At 43.1% G+C, this 17,899-nt stretch overlaps 1 protein-coding gene across 1 annotated transcript; it reads right to left on the reverse strand.

The window, feature by feature from the left end:
• Positions 1 to 2,651: 2,651 nt before the first annotated feature.
• LOC125344094 (cytochrome c oxidase subunit 7B, mitochondrial) lies at positions 2,652 to 11,084 on the reverse strand. The gene is made up of 3 exons (XM_048336699.1): positions 10,927 to 11,084; positions 7,777 to 7,901; positions 2,652 to 2,853 (listed from the first exon to the last, which is right to left on the reverse strand). The coding sequence occupies exons 1-3, from the start codon at positions 10,964 to 10,966 to the stop codon at positions 2,776 to 2,778; spliced, it is 243 nt and encodes an 80-aa protein (XP_048192656.1). The 5' UTR covers positions 10,967 to 11,084; the 3' UTR covers positions 2,652 to 2,775.
• Between the last annotated feature and the right edge of the window lie 6,815 nt (positions 11,085 to 17,899).

Here is a 17,899-nt window from a genome sequence, read left to right on the forward strand (position 1 = left end):
GGCCTCGTGTATCCGAGGCAGGCACTCTTGCCACTAGGCTATATCCCCAGCCCTAGAAATGTATTCTTGATTTCCAAAGCCTTTTTAACACTAACACAACACTTTAGCTTTTATCTGCATTGGAAAAACTGAAGCTCACAGGCAATCTGAAACCAGGTGCCGCCCTTTGCTTACGGGCTGCTTGTTTCAAAAGATCTTTTTTTTTTTCTTCAGTCCCAGTTACTGCATGGCATGAAGACCTTTGAATTTAAACTTAGTTTTGCATCATACTGCAGTCTTGAACATGTTCACACTCACACATGCACACACACATACATTTTCAAAAGATCTTAAAGCGCGCTGAATAAGCATCGGCCGTACATTTTAAGACAAAAACCTTTAACAAATGATTTTAGCATTCTCCAGCCTCATTTTCCAGGGCTTGATAGTTTTAGTAAAACATTTTTAGTCTTAGTAAAACATTTTAGCGCACCAAACAATTTTCTGCTTAAGAAGGCTGGGTGGGGGTCCCCCCAGAGTTCTTTTTGTGGACACTCACACTGTGATTGTGAACCATCGCCTGTACATCTTTCCAATGAGCTAAAGTCAAGTCCAGGGGAGTGGAAGGAACGTTCCCCATCATCCATTTGTCAGGCACAGTGCAAGAAAGAAACACACAAAAATGAGCTATCTCCTTAACCTCCCTCCAGTGAGCTAGGATCAAGTCTAGGGGGCTAGATGGAAGTCCTCGAGATAGAACGTTATCCATAGCTCTGATCAGATGTTCAGTCCAAAAGGCTACAAAAAACAAACAATACAAAAGGAGGAAAACACACAGGCCTAAGAGAAGCTACGAGTTGGAGATCTCCCAAGCTGGCCCACAACCTCCTACAAGGGTGCAGAAGGAATGGACCCGAGTTGGCCCACAACCTCCTGCAAGAAGGAGTGGACCCGAGTTGGCCCACAACCTCCTGCAAGGGTGCAGAAGGAGTGGACCCGAGTTACGAGTTGGAGATCTCCCAAGTTGGCCCACAACCTCCTGCCAGGGTACAGGAGGAGTAGACCCAAGCAAAAGCAAAACAGACAGACAAATTACAGGACAAGACAAATGAACAGCGCTGTTTTCTTACCTTCAGAGTCTGGGATCTCGGGGTCTCTGGGGCTATCCCGGACGAGCCCCCAAATGTTGTGCCAAGTTGCAAGACCACCCCCAAGAAGACCACCGAGATTCAGACACTCCGAAATGCAAAAGCAAGGCAAGGCTTTATTTAACGAGCTGCCGACTCGGGCCTCGTCCTACCCACCGACACAGCGGAGGTTAGGAGGAAGCCCCGAGCTGTGATTACACAGGGCTTATAAAGGCAAAGAACAAGGTTACAACAATCAGGTGTGCAAGCAAGATTAGGACACAGGTACAAATCTGATTGGCTCAAGGTTTAATTCTAAAATGGGGTTCACGTGTCTGGCACTTCAGTACCACACACACACACACACACACACACACACACACACACACACACACACACACACATATAAAAGCCAGAAGTAGCACTGTGGCTCAAGTGGTAGAATACTAGCCTTGAGCAAAAAGAAGCCAGGGACAGTGCTCAGGCCAAATTCAGGCCCCAGGACTGGCAAAAAAAAAAAAAAAAAGGAATGACTGGATGCATCAATCTAATGGCAAAGTACTTGCTCTTCAGGCAATACTAAAAAAAAAAAAAAGAAAAAAAAACTCTCAGACACTCCCATATTATCTATGGTTTAGTAAGAATAAATGATTTGATAGATCTTCCCCAATAAACACACTAAAAAAATCAAAGGCTCTAATTAATATGACACAGTCAAGAGGCTAGCTCTAGCTACTCGTTTTTTTTTTTTTTTTTTTTTTTTGCCAGTCCTGGGCCTTGGACTCAGGGCCTGAGCACTGTCCCTGGCTTCTTCCCGCTCAAGGCTAGCACTCTGCCACTTGAGCCACAGCGCCGCTTCTGGCCGTTTTCTGTATATGTGGTGCTGGGGAATCGAACCTAGGGCCTCGTGTATCCGAGGCAGGCACTCTTGCCACTAGGCTATATCCCCAGCCCCAGCTCTAGCTACTCTTAACAAAACCTATTTCAGATTTCTAAGACCACCATTCCCTTAGGTCTGGTGATACCTTAAATCCTCTAAGCAGGAGTGAAAAGAGTTAATGATGTCAATTACAAGTATAACTAATGAGAGGTAAAAAAAAAAATTTTTGCGCTATTGCTAGGGCTTGAACTCAGGGCCTAGGCACTGTCACTGAGCTCCTTTTGTTCAAGGCTAGTACTCTACCACTTGAGCCACAATGCCACTTCTGGCTTTTTCTGTTTGTGTGGTACTGAGGAATCGAACCCAGGGCTTCATGCATGCTAGGCAAACACTACCACTAAGCCACATTCCCAACCCAAGAGAGGTAAAAATATTAAATGTAATACTTTTGGCTCAAGGATGACCTAAAATAGTTGTATTATGTACTTAATTGCAATTTTAGATTTCTATAAGGTTGACTTCTAGGTGGTAACTAAATTTCTCTAACACACTACTTCATAAAGACATTACAGAACGTGCATAGCATTTTCACTCTAACATTAATGCAAAGACTAAATGATGACCAGATCTGGATTCCTTTACAAAGAAATAAGCAAAATCTACAATGAAGGTTTCATATATACTTTATTCCTTCAATATGTCACATTTTAATTAAGTATACAGGGCTTTTGTTCAGCATCAATTATGAGTTGGTTTTGAAATAATCCACTATTACACCAGCTGCCATGATTACTGATCTCTCCACTCCTTTGGGGTGACTCTGCCAACTGGGGACAGGTTCCATTCGATTCCAGCCTGTGTTGCTGTCTGTAAGAATTAAAACGACATCAGTTATACATGGTTAAATCACAGTCTGCTTTCCTTTGGAGCCTACTTCTTGAAAGTGACAAAGATAAGTCCATTCTACAAGTTAAAAAAAAATGCAGGAACTCAGCCAGGCACCAGTGGCTCACGCGTGGGATTCTTGGCTACTCAGGAAGCTGAGATGTGAGGATCGTGGTTTGAAGCCAGCAGGAAAATCAGCGAGACTCTTAACTCCAATGAACTACTAAAAAGGCTGGAAGTGGAGCTGTGGCTCAGCAAATAAGCTAAGGAACACCACTAAGGCCCAGAGTTCAAGCATCATGAAGAACACCAAAAAACAAACAAAATAAAACCAGAGAAACATACCTAGACCATAGTGCCTTTATGTAGGCCAAACCTAATTGCTGTTCCAATTCTCTAGAGCAGTGCTATTCAACAGAGCTTCACTGTCCGATACAGTAGTCATCAACAACACATTGCTGTGAAGAATGCAGAAATATGGCTAATATAAAATAATAAATTCTGCTTTTCTTTATGTAGGTCATGGGGCTTGAACTCAGGGCCTGGCCGCTGTCTCTAAGCTCTTCAGTTCAAGGGTACCACTCTACCACTTTGAGCCATTGTGCCACTTCTAGTTCTCTGATGGTTAATTGGAGCTAAGAGTCTCATGGACTTTCCTGCCTAGGCTGGCTTCAAATCATGATCCTCAAATCTCAGCTTCCTGAATAGCTAGGATTACAAGTATGAGCCTAAAATATTCTTAAATTTTGCTTAAAACTTAAGTAACTTTACTTAAAACCTACACATTTCTATATTACCTCCTCAAAATACCGTTTCCCTAAACCACAAATACCTAAATAAACTGCCAAAGATTACTCTAATATCTCCATCACTATCCATTGATCAATAAGGAGTACTTTAACTCCAAATGCCCCTTTTAGTCTAACCGTGGTTCCTTTTTGTTAGACATTGTTAGTATAACCTAATTGTACAAAGGAATTTCATAGTAATTTTATGTGTATCTATTAAATGCATTTTAATCAAATTCACCTGGTGTAAGTTACTGTTTTCACTCAAGGCTGCCATTCTACTAGTTGAAACACACCGGCGTGTCCCATATTACTTTTTTTGTGCTGGTCCTGGGGCTTTAACTCAGGGTCTGGGTGCTGTCCCTGAGCTCTTTGGCCAGCACTCTACCACTTGAGCCACAGCATCACTTTTGGTTCTATAGGGGTTAATTGGACATAAGTCTCAAGGACTTTCCTACCAAGGCTAGCTTCGAACCACCATCCTCAGATCTCAGCCTCCTGAGTAGCTAGGATTATAGGTGAGCCACTGATGCCTAGCTTGTGTTACTTTTTAAACCCTTCTCTGTCTCCCCTACTTTTTGAGTTTCATTGTGCTGTTTTCATATAATCACATTTTAAAAATGTATTATTGGGCTGGGAATCTGGCTTAGTGGTAGAGTGCTTGCCTTGCATGTATGAAGCCCTGGGTTCAATTCCTCAGTACCACATATACAGAGAAAGCTAGAGGTGGCGCTGTGGCTCAAATGGTAGAGAGCTAGCCTTGAGCAAAAGAAGCTCAGGGACAGTGCCCAGGCCCTGAGTTCAAGCCTCAGTACTGGCAAGAAGAAAAAAAACCTCAGGGACAGTCCCCAGGCTCTGAGTTCAAACCCCAAGATTGGCAAAAAAAAAAAAAAAGTATTATTATAAAGGTGATGTCCAGAGGGGTTACAGTTACATAAGTCAGAATTTAAGAAATGGATAAATAACCATTCTTAAATAACCATTTATCCCTTTTAAAATCAAGTACATACATATATTTTAATATCTGATTGAAGGGGCAAAAGAATAGACCACTGGTAAAGCAACTACTTAACAGGAACAAGACCCTAGTTTAATTCTCAGCACCTAAAAACAATAGTATATCTGATTTGGGGAAATTGTAGAACAAGAATAAAAGGAGTCTATTAAAATAAAGTATCTCCACCAGGCTCTAGTGGCTCATGCCTATAATCCTCGCTAGATAGGAAGCTGAGATCTGAGGACTGCAGTTCAAAGCCAGCCTGGACAAAGCTATGAGACTCTTATCTGCAATTAACCAGCAAAAAGCTGGAAGTGGATGAGTGGTTCAAGTGCTAGAGCACCAGCTATGAACAAAGAAGCAAAGCAAGGGGGCTGGGAATATGGCCTAGTGATAAAGTGCTCTCCTCGTATACATGAAGCCCTGGGGTCGATTCCTCAGCACCACACATATAGAAAAAGCCAGAAGTGGCACTGTGGCTCAAGTGACAGTGCTAGCCTTGAGCAAAAAGAAGCCAGGGACAGTGCTCAGGCTCTGAGTTCAAGCCCCAGGACTGGCAACAAAAACAAAACCAAACAAAAAAAAGCAAAGCAAGAGCTCAGAGACCCCGTATTCAAGTACCAGCGCAAAAAAAGAGTATTGTTGGGGCTGGGAGTATGGCTTAGCGGTAGAGTGCTTGCTTAGCATGCATGAAGCCCTGAGTTCAATTCCTTAGTACCACATAAACAGAAAAAGCCAGAAGGGTCGTTGTGGCCCAACTGACAGAGTGCTAGCTTTGAGCAAAAGCAGCAAGGGACAGTGCCCAGGCCCTGAGTTTAAGCCCAGGATCATAAAAAAAAAAAAAAAGAATATTGTACTCAGTTATCTTTTTCAGACTGGGTCTATGTAGCTCAGTCTGGCCTGTCAGTCTTATTTACTAAGTTTCCAAAGTACTAGGATTCTATGTGTGTACTACCATACCCAGCTTGTGTTCAGTTCTGATTGTAGGTAGGATTTTATAAAACCTAATCATTCATACTATAAACTTTGATGATTATTATGTAGCAAACTATACTTCATGGTAGACAAATTTTTTTATGAGTAGAACACTTTTATTTGACTTTTTTTGGGGGGGGGGGGCCAGTCCTAGGCCTTGGACTCAGGGCCTGAGCACTGTCCCTGGCTTCTTCCCACTCAAGGCTAGCACTCTGCCACCTAAGCCACAGCGCCCCTTCTGGCCGTTTTCCATATATGTGGTGCTGGGGAATCGAACCGAGAGCTTCATGTGTAGGAGGGAAGCGCTCTTGCCACTAGGCCATATTCCCAGCCCTATTTGACTTTTTTATATGCACTGGAGAAAACCTTTCCCACCTATCAAAATACCTATCTAAAAACAGAGTTCTGTAAAAATAAATTTAATTATTTTGTTTAAAAAAAAAACCCTAATCATTCATATATACACAGGAGGATGATCCAAAGTAATAAAAAAAACCTGGAAACCAAGAAGCAAACAAAAAAATGACTAATGTAACTAGGTATGTTTAAACTTGAAAGACCAAGGAGATATGATAGCAATTTTCGTCTTCCTTTTTATTGTTTGGAGCTGTAGATTAAACCTAGGGCCTTCATGCATGCTAAGCACATTTTTTTATCACTAAATTATACTTCCACCCTATGAGAGCAAGTGTCTAGTATCTCATAGCTGTAATGTGGAAATATGATGAGTCAGAGTTTCTGTTATAGGAATCTTTAACTCCCATTTTCTGCAAATGAAGGGCAGGAATTGTTTCTCTTTTTTCTTTTTGTCAGTCATGGGGCCTGAACTCTGGGCCTGGGTGCTGTCTCCGAGCTCTTCAGCCACTTTGAGCCACAGCTCCACTTCTGGTTTTCTGGTGGTTAATTGGAGATAAGAGTCTCATGGACCTTCCTGGCCAGGCTGGCTTTGAACCGTGATCTTCAGATTTCAGCCTCTTGAGTAGCTAGGATTACAGGCATGAGCCACTAGCACCGGGCTCTTTTTCTATTTCTCCTTACTTCAACTGTTATACTAAAATAAATCCTTAATAAAACTTTTTTGTGCCACTCTTCGGTCTTGAACTCAAGGCCTGGGCGCTGTCTCTGAGCTGTTTTACTCAAGGCTAATACTATATCACGCAAACCAAAGCTCCACATCTGGCTTTTTGGTGATTAATTGGAGTTAACAGTGTCACAGACTTTCCCTCCTGGGCTGATTTCATAATAGGATCCTCAGATCTCACCTCTTGAGTAGCTACTCAGTGCTATTCCCTCAATATTTTATTTATTTATTTATTTATTTATTTTGGCCAGTCCTAGGCCGTGAACTCAGGGCCTGAGCACTGTCCCTGGCTTCTTTTTTGCTCAAGGCTAGCACTCTACCACTTGAGCCACAGCGCCACTTCTGGCCGTTTTCTGTATATGTGGTGCTGAGGAATCGAACCAGGGCCTCATGTATACGAGTCAAGCACTCTTGCCACTAGGCCATATTCCCAGCCCCTCCCTCAACATTTTAGACAGTTTTACTAGGTAGCCCATATCACACTGAACTTCCAATCCTCCTATCTTAGCTCCTGAACCAAACTGAGACATATTAAGAGCTCCATAATATGAAAAGGACTGCCAGTAAATAATTTGGTATTGGACATCTTAAGAAAAGAAAATTAGGGCTGGGAATGTGGCTTAGTAGGTAGAATGCTTGCCTAGCATGTATGACACCCTGTATTCAATTCCTCAGTACCACATAAACAGAAAAGGCTGGAAGTGGTGCTGTGACTCAAGTGGTAGTATATTAGCCTTGAGCAAAAGAAGCTCAGGGACAGTGCCCAGGCCCTGAGTTCAAGCCCCAGGACTGTCAAAAAAAAAAGAAAAGAAAGAAAATGAATACTGAATATTGAGGAAGAAACACTTATTGCGCAGATGATTAGGTAAGATCATCTTTCAAATCTCTTAACTAGAAATGACTACTATGTTAAGGCATTTTGAATACATGGACTAAATGAGAATGAAAAATATCTAAAATAAACCTTATTGGGACTGGAAGTGATATACTACTTGCCTAGCATGAGTAAGACCTTGGGTACAATCTCCACCACTGCAAGAAAAAAAAAATCAACTGTTACTTACATAAGTCCATGCAGCAAGACAGAAAGTGGCTCCACCAGCTAATATAGCATTACCATATTTGTCATGGAAATCAGGTGCTCTTTTCTGGTGGCTCTGCCTTGCCATTGTTTGCTGAATGCTTCGAACTTAAGAGAAAAGTACAAAAATGTATCTATCAATTATTGGGAAAGGAAAATACATGTGATTGATATTACAAATCAGGAAAGCCAATGAGGTTAACTTTACAGTATTACACACTTCAATAAAATGGTGAAACGCATTGAACATAAAAGTACAGTAATATCTTTTGAAATTTACCGAAGACAAAACAGATTAACAGACTAATAGATATGATAAAAATAAATATAGCGCCAGTTGCTGATGGCTCAAACCTGCAATCCTAGCTACTCAGGAGGCTGAGATGTAAGGATTTCACTTTGAAGCCAGCCCAGGAGGATAAGTCCATGAGACTATTATCTCCAGTAAACTACCCTTTCCCCAAAAATCCAGAAGTGAAGCTGTGGCTCAAGTGGTAAAGTGCCAGCTTTAAGCGCAAAAACAAAAAACAACAACAACAAAAAAAAAACTAGGGGGCTGGGGATATAGACTAGTGGCAAGAGTGCCTGCCTCGGATACACGAGGCCCTAGGTTCGATTCCCCAGCACCACATATACAGAAAACGGCCAGAAGCGGCGCTGTGGCTCAAGTGGCAGAGTGCTAGCCTTGAGCGGGAAGAAGCCAGGGACAGTGCTCAGGCCCTGAGTCCAAGGCCCAGGACTGGCCAAAAAAAAAAAAACAAAAAAAAAAAAAAAAAAACTAGGAACAGCACCCACCAAGTTCAAGCACCAAGACTGGCACACAGATACACAAAACGTTTTTCTTTTCCTTTCTTTCTTTCTTTTTTTTTTTGGTTGTCGGGCTTGAATTCAGGGCCTGGACCCTGTCCTTGTGCTTTTGTATTCAAGGCTAGTGCTCTACCATTTGAACCACAGCTCCACTTCTGGCTTTTGGTAGTATAGACTTTTCTGCCCAAGCTGGCTTTGAACCTCTCAGATCTCAGCCTCCTGACAACTATGATTATAGGCATAAGTCACCAGCACCTGGCAAAAAAATGTTTTCAAACTGCCCCTAGATGGATGAAGGAAAAGAGCTGGGGAAAGAACCAAGAACTAGAAAAGCTATTCCCAATACTTTTCTGTAAATTATTCCTTTCCAATTTAAGTAGCAAGTTCTTACTGTTAAAGAACCTTGGAAGGAACTTAGAAATATAATGGGAAGGATGTTTAAGAAACTGTAATGTTGCCAGGCAGTGATGGTTCATGCCTATAATCCTAGCTACTCAGGAGGCTGAGAGGGGAGAATCGAGCTTTTCTGGTGGGATTCTTCATCTCTAATTAACTACCAAGAAAGCCAGAAGTGGAGCTGTGGCTTAAGTGGTAAAGTGCTAGTTTTAAGAACCAAAGCTCAGAGATAGCACTCAGGTAAGTTCAAGCCCTGGGACTGGCATGCAAAGAAAAGAGAAAAAGAAACTGTAATATTGTCTATTAACTAACACTTAAGAACACAAATTATATGTAGTGCAGATTCAGCTACAGTAGCTTTCATTTGGGGCTGGGAATGTAGCTTAGTGGCAGAGTATTTGCCTAGCATGCATGAAACCCTGATTCGACTTCTCAGCACCACATAAACAGAAAAAGCAGGAAGTGGGTTCTGTGACTCAAGAGGTAGAGTTGCTAGCCTTGAGCAAAAAAGAAGCCAGGGGGCTGGGAATGTGGCCTAGTGGCAAGAGTGCTTACCTCGTATACATGAAGCCCTGGGTTCAACTCCCCAGCACCACATATATAGAAAACGGCCAGAAGTGGCGCTGTGGCTCAAGTGGCAGAGTGCTAGCCTTGAGCAAAAAGAAGCCAGGGACAGTGCTCAGGCCCTGACCTGAGTCCAAGGCCAAGGACTGCCCCCCCGCCCCCCCCCCCCCCCGGGCAAAAAAAGGAAGCCAGGGACAAGAGCTCAGGCCCTGAGTTCAAGGCCCAGGACTGGCAAAAAGTAAATAAATAGCTTTTGTTTGCATGTTTAGTCACACCCTGGATAAGCAATTTACAAGTATTTTATATTTTGCTCCAGAAAAGTTTTTAAAAATGTCAATGCTACCCACTGGCAATATCATATAATCTTCAACAAAATCCTCATTTTACAATTTAGAAAGCAGGATAAGAGAAGTTAAATCATTTACTCAAAGTGAAAGCGGTATTCAACTCAGCTACTGGTATAAGAAAAACTACTCTAGGGCTGGGGATATGGCCTAGTGGCAAGAGTGTTCACCTCCTATACATGAAGCCCTGGGTTCAATTCCCCAGCACCACATATACAGAAAATTTTGGCCAGTCCTGGGCCTTGAACTCAGGGCCTGAGCACTGTCCCTGGCTTCTTTTTTGCTCAAGGCTAGCACTCTGCCACTTGAGCCACAGCGCCACTTCTGGCCCTTTTCTGTATATGTGGTGCTGGGGAATCGAACCCAGGGCCTCATGTATACAAGGCAAGCACTCTTGCCACTAGGCCATATCCCCAGCCCCTAGATATTTTTCAATTATGTTCGAAGTACCTGGAGTATTCAGAATACAATCTGAGTCTCTGAAAAATAAAAACCAAAATATTGGTACAGAAGCAAATGCTACTTGAGGTCACCTTTCTTCACGTTACTCAAGGTCACCTTCAGGGTAAATCAAGTCTGGAAATCCATTTTTTTTCTGTCTCTAATCCAGTGTATTCTCCAATATATAATGTTGGTCTGAAATGTATCTGTACCTGACTAACTTTTAGATTTTAAAAAGGAGTGAGAACAACTGCTTTCGGGGCGATCTCTTCTATGTGGACATAAGGAGTCACTATAGCCCCAAAGGTAAAATTTCGGATGTAAGGATCGAGAGGAAAGGTATCCATGAAATGCTCTTCCTTGAGATCCTGTTCCCGAAGAATTAAAATACAGTGCTCAGCGACGACTCTCGAAATCAGAGAGCAAGCTTGAAAGCAACAACAGAAACAGTGGCTCACGACAAGCCTTGGGAAGAGACTAGGCATTTAGAATGAGAGGGTCGGGGTTTGCAGGCGCGAGAGACCACAAGGAAAAACAGAAGTAAGGAAGTTGTAAATGACTTCCTCACAATTTTTGCTCACCTTGGAGACGGCTTAGAGCGTTTTTGGCCAAGGGAAACATCGCGAACCTGGAGCTAAAAAAGCAGCAACGGCAGCTGGGCTCGACCACGCGAACTCTCCTTAGATACCCTTGCAAAGAGCACTGAAAAACAAAATGGCTTTCGCTTAGGACCTGTAACGAGATTTGGCGATATCTCGCGAGATTTGCTAAAAAAAAAAGCCAGGAAAACTTGGAACTCCTTTATATCGCGAGAAAAAGCTTAAATGCCTTTTGGGAAATGTAGTTTCAGGCTGTGTGTGTCCGTCTCTGTCCGCCCATCTCTGTCTCCACCGCTCTGTCTCTGTGTGTGCTAGCCCTGAACCTATGAGCTCAGGGGCTTGGGCTCTGTTTTAATTTTTTTACTCAAGAAGCCACACCTGGGGCTGGGAATGTGGCATAGTGGTAGAGTGTTTGCCTTGACCAAAAAAAAAAAAAAAAAAGAAGAAGAAGAAGCAGCCAGGGACAGTACTCAGGCCCTGAGTCCAAGCCCCAGGACTGCCAAAAAAAAAAAAAAGAGAGGGAGAGGGAGGGGGAGGGGGAGGGAGGGGCCACACCTCCATTCTAGTTTCTTTTGTTGTTATTGTTGGTTACTTGGAGGGAGGATTCTCCTTAGTTTTTCTGCCTGGCCCAGACTGGCTTCCAACCCCAATCCCCAGATCTCAGCTTCCTGAGTAGCTAGGATTACATTAGAGAAATGAGCCACTAGAGCCCTGGCATTTTGAGGCTTTATAAGTACCATTTGGAGGCTGAGAATATGGCCTAGAGGCAAGAGTGCTTGCCTCCTATACTTGAAGCCCTGGGTTTGATTCCTCAGTACAAACATATATAGAAGAACGGTCAGAAGTGGCGCTGTGGCTCAAATGGCAGAGTGCTAGCCTTGAGCAAAGAGAAGCCAGGGACAGTGCTCAGGCCCTGAGTTCAAGGCCCAGGACTGGCAAATAAACAAAACAAAACAAAATAAGTACCATTTGATAGAAGTCAGAAGGCTCCTAGAAGAAAAGTTTACTGATCTGTAGAGAACTGCATCACTGTTCTTTCTGTTCCTTCCAAACTCTCATTTTCCATCTCCAATTACCACACACCAATTACTCAAACGTGTGTGTGTGTGTACTGGGATTTGGACCAAAGGGTATGGTTCTGCCACTTGTGCACAGACCCAGTTCCACCTTTTACTTTTGAAATAATTCCAAATTTAGAGAAAAGTCAGACAGGTATCTGTGGCTCACACCTATAATCCTAGTTACTTAGGAGGCTGAGATCTTAGGATCATGGTTTGAAGCCAGTCCACACAGGAAAGTCTGTGGCACACTTGGCACCAGCTAGTCACCAAAACGCCAAAAGTGGAGCACCAGCCTTGAGAAGAAAGAAAGAACAACTAAGGGACAGTGCCTAGGCCCTGAATTCTAGGCCCAGTACTGGCACAAAATAAGAGAAAGAAGGGAGGGAGGAGGGGAGGGGGAAAGAGATCACAAGAACTGTCAAAAGCTTTCCAGAGTAATCCCAAGCTGAAGTAGGAAGATTATGAGTTGTAAGCCAACCTGAGCTACAAAGCTACATTCAGTCTCAAATATTTTCAGTCAGTCTCAAAAGTTTTCCAAGGGAAATAATAGGAAACCCTGTTTGGAAGTATAGAAAGAAAGAAAAACTTCAGTGAAGAAGAAGAAGAAGAAGAAGAAGAAGAAGAAGAAGAAGAAGAAGAAGAAGAAGAAGAAGAAGAAGAAGAAGAAGAAGGGGGGGAGGGGAAGGGGAGGAGGGAAAAAGCCAGAAGTGGCACAGTGGCTCAAGTGGTAGCATGCTAGCCTTGAGCAAAAAGAAGCCAGGGACAGTGCTCAGGCCCTGAGTTCAAGCCCCAGGACTGGCAAAAAAAAATCCTAATCACTCTCCCATTAAAGAGGAACCCTGTAATTCTTTGTCTGAAACTGTAAGTGTGAACTGAGGAACAAGAACAACAAAAAAAGCCTGGTTCTTCAATGGACACCCCACCTTCACTCCCTAAAAGGCAACCATTGCCCATCCCAAGGGGAAAGACTTCACAAGTTAGATAGACAATGTGCCATACATTTCCACCACAGAAATGTATTTGTGGCATTGGCACCAGCCTCACCCATCACCATTGCTATTACAAGAATCCTCTCCAAAGGAGGAGACAATAAACAAATAAAGCAGAGAAAACACTTGCTCTTATATACTAGTGGTGGCACTCACGCTAATAATTGTAAAAATGTCTTTGTATTCTTTTTATTTTTTATTGTTATTATAAAGGTGATGTGAAGGCTGGGAATATGGCTTAGTGGTAGAGTGCTTGCCTATCATACATGAAGCCCTGGGTTCGATTCCTCAGCACTACATAAACAGAAAAAGCTGGTAGTAATGCTGTGGCTCAAGTGATAGAGCTAGCCTTGAGCAAAAGAAGCTCAGGAACAGTGCCCAGGCCCTGAGTTCAAGCCCCAGGACTCAGAAGAAAAAAAGTGATATACAGAGGGGTTACAGTTCATGTCTGTATTTTTTTATTGTAAAGGTGATTACAGAGAGGTTACATAAGGCAGGTATTGAGTGCATCTCAATGTTACCCCCTCCCTCTGCATTTTAAAGCATTTAATAAAGCAGAGTTCTGTCTAGAATGGGTAAGTTATCCTGGGTGCCTGTGACTAATGCCTCTAATCCTAGCTACTCAGGAGGCTGAAATCTGAGGATTTGGGTTCAAAGCCAGCCTGAGCAAGAAAAGTCCGTGAGACTCTTGTCTCCAATTAACGAGCAAAAAGCTAGAAGTGGAGCTGTGGTTCAAGTGGTAGAGCAGTAGCCTTCAGCAAAAATGCTCAGGGACAGCATCTAGACCTTAATTTTAAGCCCCAGCACTGGCACCCAAAAGAATAAATACATTAACAGCCAGGGGATGGGAATATAGCTCAGCAGTAGAGTGCTTGCCTTGCATGCACGAAGCTCTGGTTTCGATTCCTCAGTACCACATAAACAGAAAACCCCACAAGCGGCACTGTGGCTCAAGCGGTAGAGTGCTAGCCTTGAGCAAAATGAAGCCAGGGACAGTGCTCAGGCCCTGAGTTCAAGTGCCAGGACTGGCAGAAAAAAAAAAAAAACAAACAACCCAGACATACATTAACAGCCTGAGACAGATACACAGAAATGTATTTGTGGCATTACACATAGATGGAATTATAGGAAAATGTGCTCAATGTGTTTTCCTGGTTACACCCCTGGGAGATGTGCTTACCAGTAAGATGCTCATCACAATAGCATCAGACTTGGCGGGGGTAATCTCTGGCAACTCGCAGGTCCCATTGAAGGAAAGGTTTTCTATACTGTGAAATGCATAGAATTGACACTTTGTCATGCACTACTATTCCTAAAATTGATAGTGTGTGAGAACTGTGAGGGTGGTCTTTGGGTGTTCTCAGAGTCTAATGGTAATTGTTGGTTGGGAAACCAGCTTGGGGTGGGTAATTTCACCTGGGCCTCCCCTTTTAACAATATGAACTTTTTTATCTGGTCCTGGGGCTTGAATTCTGGGCTTGGGCGCTGAGCTTCTGTACCACTTGAGCTCCAGCTTCACTTCAGGTTTTTTTTTTTGTTGTTGTTGTTTTGTTTTGTTTTTGGTTGTTTTAGTGGAGATAAAGAGTCTCATGATGGGGCTGGGAATATGGCCTAGTGGCAAGAGTGCTTGCCTCCTACACATGAAGCTCTTGGTTCGACTCCTCAGCACCACATATATGGAAAATGGCCAGAAGGGGCGCTGTGGTTCGGGGGCAGAGTGATAGCCTTGAGCAGGAAGAAGCCAGGGACAGTGCTCAGGCCTTGAGTCCAAGGCCCAGGACTGGCCAAAAAAAAAAGAGTCTCATGAGCTGGGCACTGAGTAGCCCACACCTGTAATCCTAGCTTCTCAGGAAGCTAAGATCTGAGGATCGTGGTTCAAAACCAGGCAGGAAAGTCCATGAGACTCTTATCTCCAATTAATCACTATAAGACTGGAAAACTGGAATTGGCGCCGTGGCTCAAAGTGGTAGAGCACTAGCCTTGAGTAAAAAAAAAAAAAAAGCTTAGGGACAGGACCAAGGCCCTGAGTCCATGCCCCAGGACTGGTAACAAAAACAAAACAAATAAAATGTGATCCTCAGATCTTAGCTTCCTGAGTAGCTAGAATTACAGACATGAGCCACTGGCACCCAGCTACTATATAAGCATTTATAGGTGTCTTTATGTCCCAGTCTGGGAGCAGGAAATAGCTGCAAAAGACCAGCAGTCTTACTTTATCTTACACAAAGTTTCTAAAATGTTGACAGTTTACTTGATTGCAATAGCCAATTGGATGTTCCTATGTTTAAATGAAATGGTCTACCAACTAAAAACAAAAAAAGCTTTCCATGTTTAGCATTTATGAGACCCTAAACTTAATCTCAGCACTAAGAGAATAACAGAGGCAATTGATGAAGCTATTGTTTGTAGACTTTTTTTTTTTTTGGCCAGTCCTGGGCCTTGAACTCAGGGTCTGAGTACTGTCCCTGGCTTCTTTTTGCTCAAGGTTAGCACTCTACCACTTGAGCTACAGCGCCACTTCTGGCTGTTTTCTGTATATGTGGTGCTGGGGAATCGAACCCAGGGCTTCATGTATACAAGGCAAGCACTCTTGCCACTAGGCTATATTCCCAGCCCCTGTTTGTAGACTTTTGATGTGTTCACAGTGTAATTGTTAGCATGCCTTCTATCTCAGGTCCTTAGCCCGTCCCCCAAAACCAGTTGAACTGGCCAGGCCTAGCTGCAACTGGCCTTCAGCCTTGGCCATTCCTACCACTTCACTTCCCAGAGCAGCATGTTACCCCTATCCCCCAGCTGCATCAGCAGAATGCTGCTTAACTGTAACTGTTACAATCAGAAAACCCTGCCCTGGTTATGTGCTTTCTTTAGTGTTCAGAGCACTTGCCATACTTTGCACCTCTAGTCCACTGATAAATCTGCCCTTGAACAAAGGACAGGCACCATTTCTCCCTTTCTCATGAGAGTAATAACCATGTCAGTCCCTGCAGCCCCTGGTGACGATAAACTCCTTTGCTGTACATGACTGTGTCCATGTAGTCTTCTGGGATGGTGGCTTTCAAGAATTCTGCATTTTGGCATAGTTTCATAAGAAAATATGGATAACAAGAACTCTTGTATACCTATTACTCAGGTGCACTAACTGATATTTTGCCAGCCTGAGGAAAAAATATTTAAGGAGATCATATCTCAAAGAACAACACACAAATGTCAGTACCCTTCTGTAATCCCAGGTATCTGATTACAATCTGAGGCCGTCCCCAGGAAAAAGCATGACTCTATTTGAATATTATTATTGTTGTTATTATTATTATTTTGCCAGTCTTGGGGCTTGAACTCAGGGCCTGGATGTTGCCCTACGCCTCTTCGTAGTCAAGGCTAGCACTCTAGCACTTGAGCCAAAGCATCACTTCTGGCCTTTTTCTGAGTAGTTTATTAGAGATAAGAGTCTCAGGGACTTTTTTGCCTGCGCTGGCTTCAAACCACAATCCTCGGAGCTTAGCCTCCTGAGTAGCTAGGATTATAGGCATGAGCCACTGGCACCCAGCTTGAATAAAATATTTTTTAAAGCCCACAAAGGGGGGGCTAGAAATGTGGCTTAGTGGTAGAGTGTTTGCCTAGCATGCATGAAGCCCTTTCAATTTCTCAGTATACATATAAACAGAAAAAGCTGGAAGTGGCACTGTGGCTTAAGTAGTAGAGTGCTAGCCTTGAACAAAAGGAGCTCGGTGACAGTGCTCTGTCCCTGAGTTCAAGCCCCAGAACTGGCAAAAAGACTCACAAAGGGCTGGAGGCATGGATCAACAGATATAGTAAACTGTCTTGCAAGCAAGGGCCCTGAGTTAAATCCCAATATTTGCAAAAGAATGTGAAAATTAAAGTGTGATGTTTTTAACCAGGTATTATCAAATCACCCTATATAGATTTTGCATGGTTTGTATTCACTCCAGCAATGTGTAAAGGTGCCTATATTTCACCTTTGTTACAGCTTATGTTGTATAACTTTTGTGTTTTTGTCAATATGATTCCTTTGGAATCTCTCTGAGACTTAAAAGTTTTAAATTCTGGGAGAAGGGAGTACTGCGGCTTGAACTCCCTTAGCTTTTCCCCTTCCTACCACTTGAACCACAGCTTCACTTCCAGCTTTTTGGTGGACCCTTGATCTTCAGATCTCACTCTGCTGAGTAGCTAAAATTTCAGGTGAGTCACCTGCGCCCAGGTTCGTTGTCCTATTCCTAACAGAGGTGAAAGATATTCCCCAAATGCTGTTTCTCCCTCTCTCCCTCTCTCCCCCTCTCCCCCCTCTGTGTTTCGGTCATGGGGCTTGAACTCATAGTCTTGCATTTGTCCCTGAGCTTTTTTGCTCGAAGCCAGTGCTATACCACTTTAAAGGACAGCTCCACTTCAGGTTTTAGGTGGTTAACTGGAGATTGTGAATCTCAAGAATTTTTCCTGCCCTGACTGGCTTCAAACTGTGATCCTCAGATCTCAGGGCCATGGATAGCTAGGATTACATGCGTGAGTCACCTGCACCTGATTTTTTATTTTTTAGTTAGGTCTGCCTGTGTAGCCCAGGCTGGCCTTGGAAGTCTGTACTTCAGCCTCAAGTGCTGGCATTACAAGTATGCGCCACCACATCCTGCTTTTCATCAAATTCCTACTCGTATTGTAGTTAAAACAGGAAACAAAATAACCTCCTTCAGTGATATTAAATATATTTTTTGCCTTCCTAGTTTCTCTTTTCTTTTTCAAATACTTGGGATTAAGTGCCCATCACTGTAGTGGCTAAAATGAGCAAAATAAGTGGATTTCAAAGAATTCTAAACGAGTCTTTGGGAGAAAATTACACTTTAGCAACTCCAAGCTATTTTGGACTGAAAATTTCCGCAGCATTCCACAACTGCGCAC

This window comes from Perognathus longimembris, chromosome 28 (assembly GCF_023159225.1).
Source record: "Perognathus longimembris pacificus isolate PPM17 chromosome 28, ASM2315922v1, whole genome shotgun sequence".
Taxonomy (NCBI): domain Eukaryota; kingdom Metazoa; phylum Chordata; class Mammalia; order Rodentia; family Heteromyidae; genus Perognathus; species Perognathus longimembris.

Coding starts and splice junctions, on each gene's coding strand:
- LOC125344094 (XM_048336699.1), bottom strand. CDS start 10,966: ATGTTTCCCTTGGCCAAAAACGCTCTAAGCCGTCTCCAAG. Junction 7,902..10,926: donor CGCTCTAAGCCGTCTCCAAG/GTGAGCAAAAAT, acceptor TTTTCTCTTAAG/TTCGAAGCATTCAGCAAACA. Junction 2,854..7,776: donor GTCTTGCTGCATGGACTTAT/GTAAGTAACAGT, acceptor TAATTCTTACAG/ACAGCAACACAGGCTGGAAT.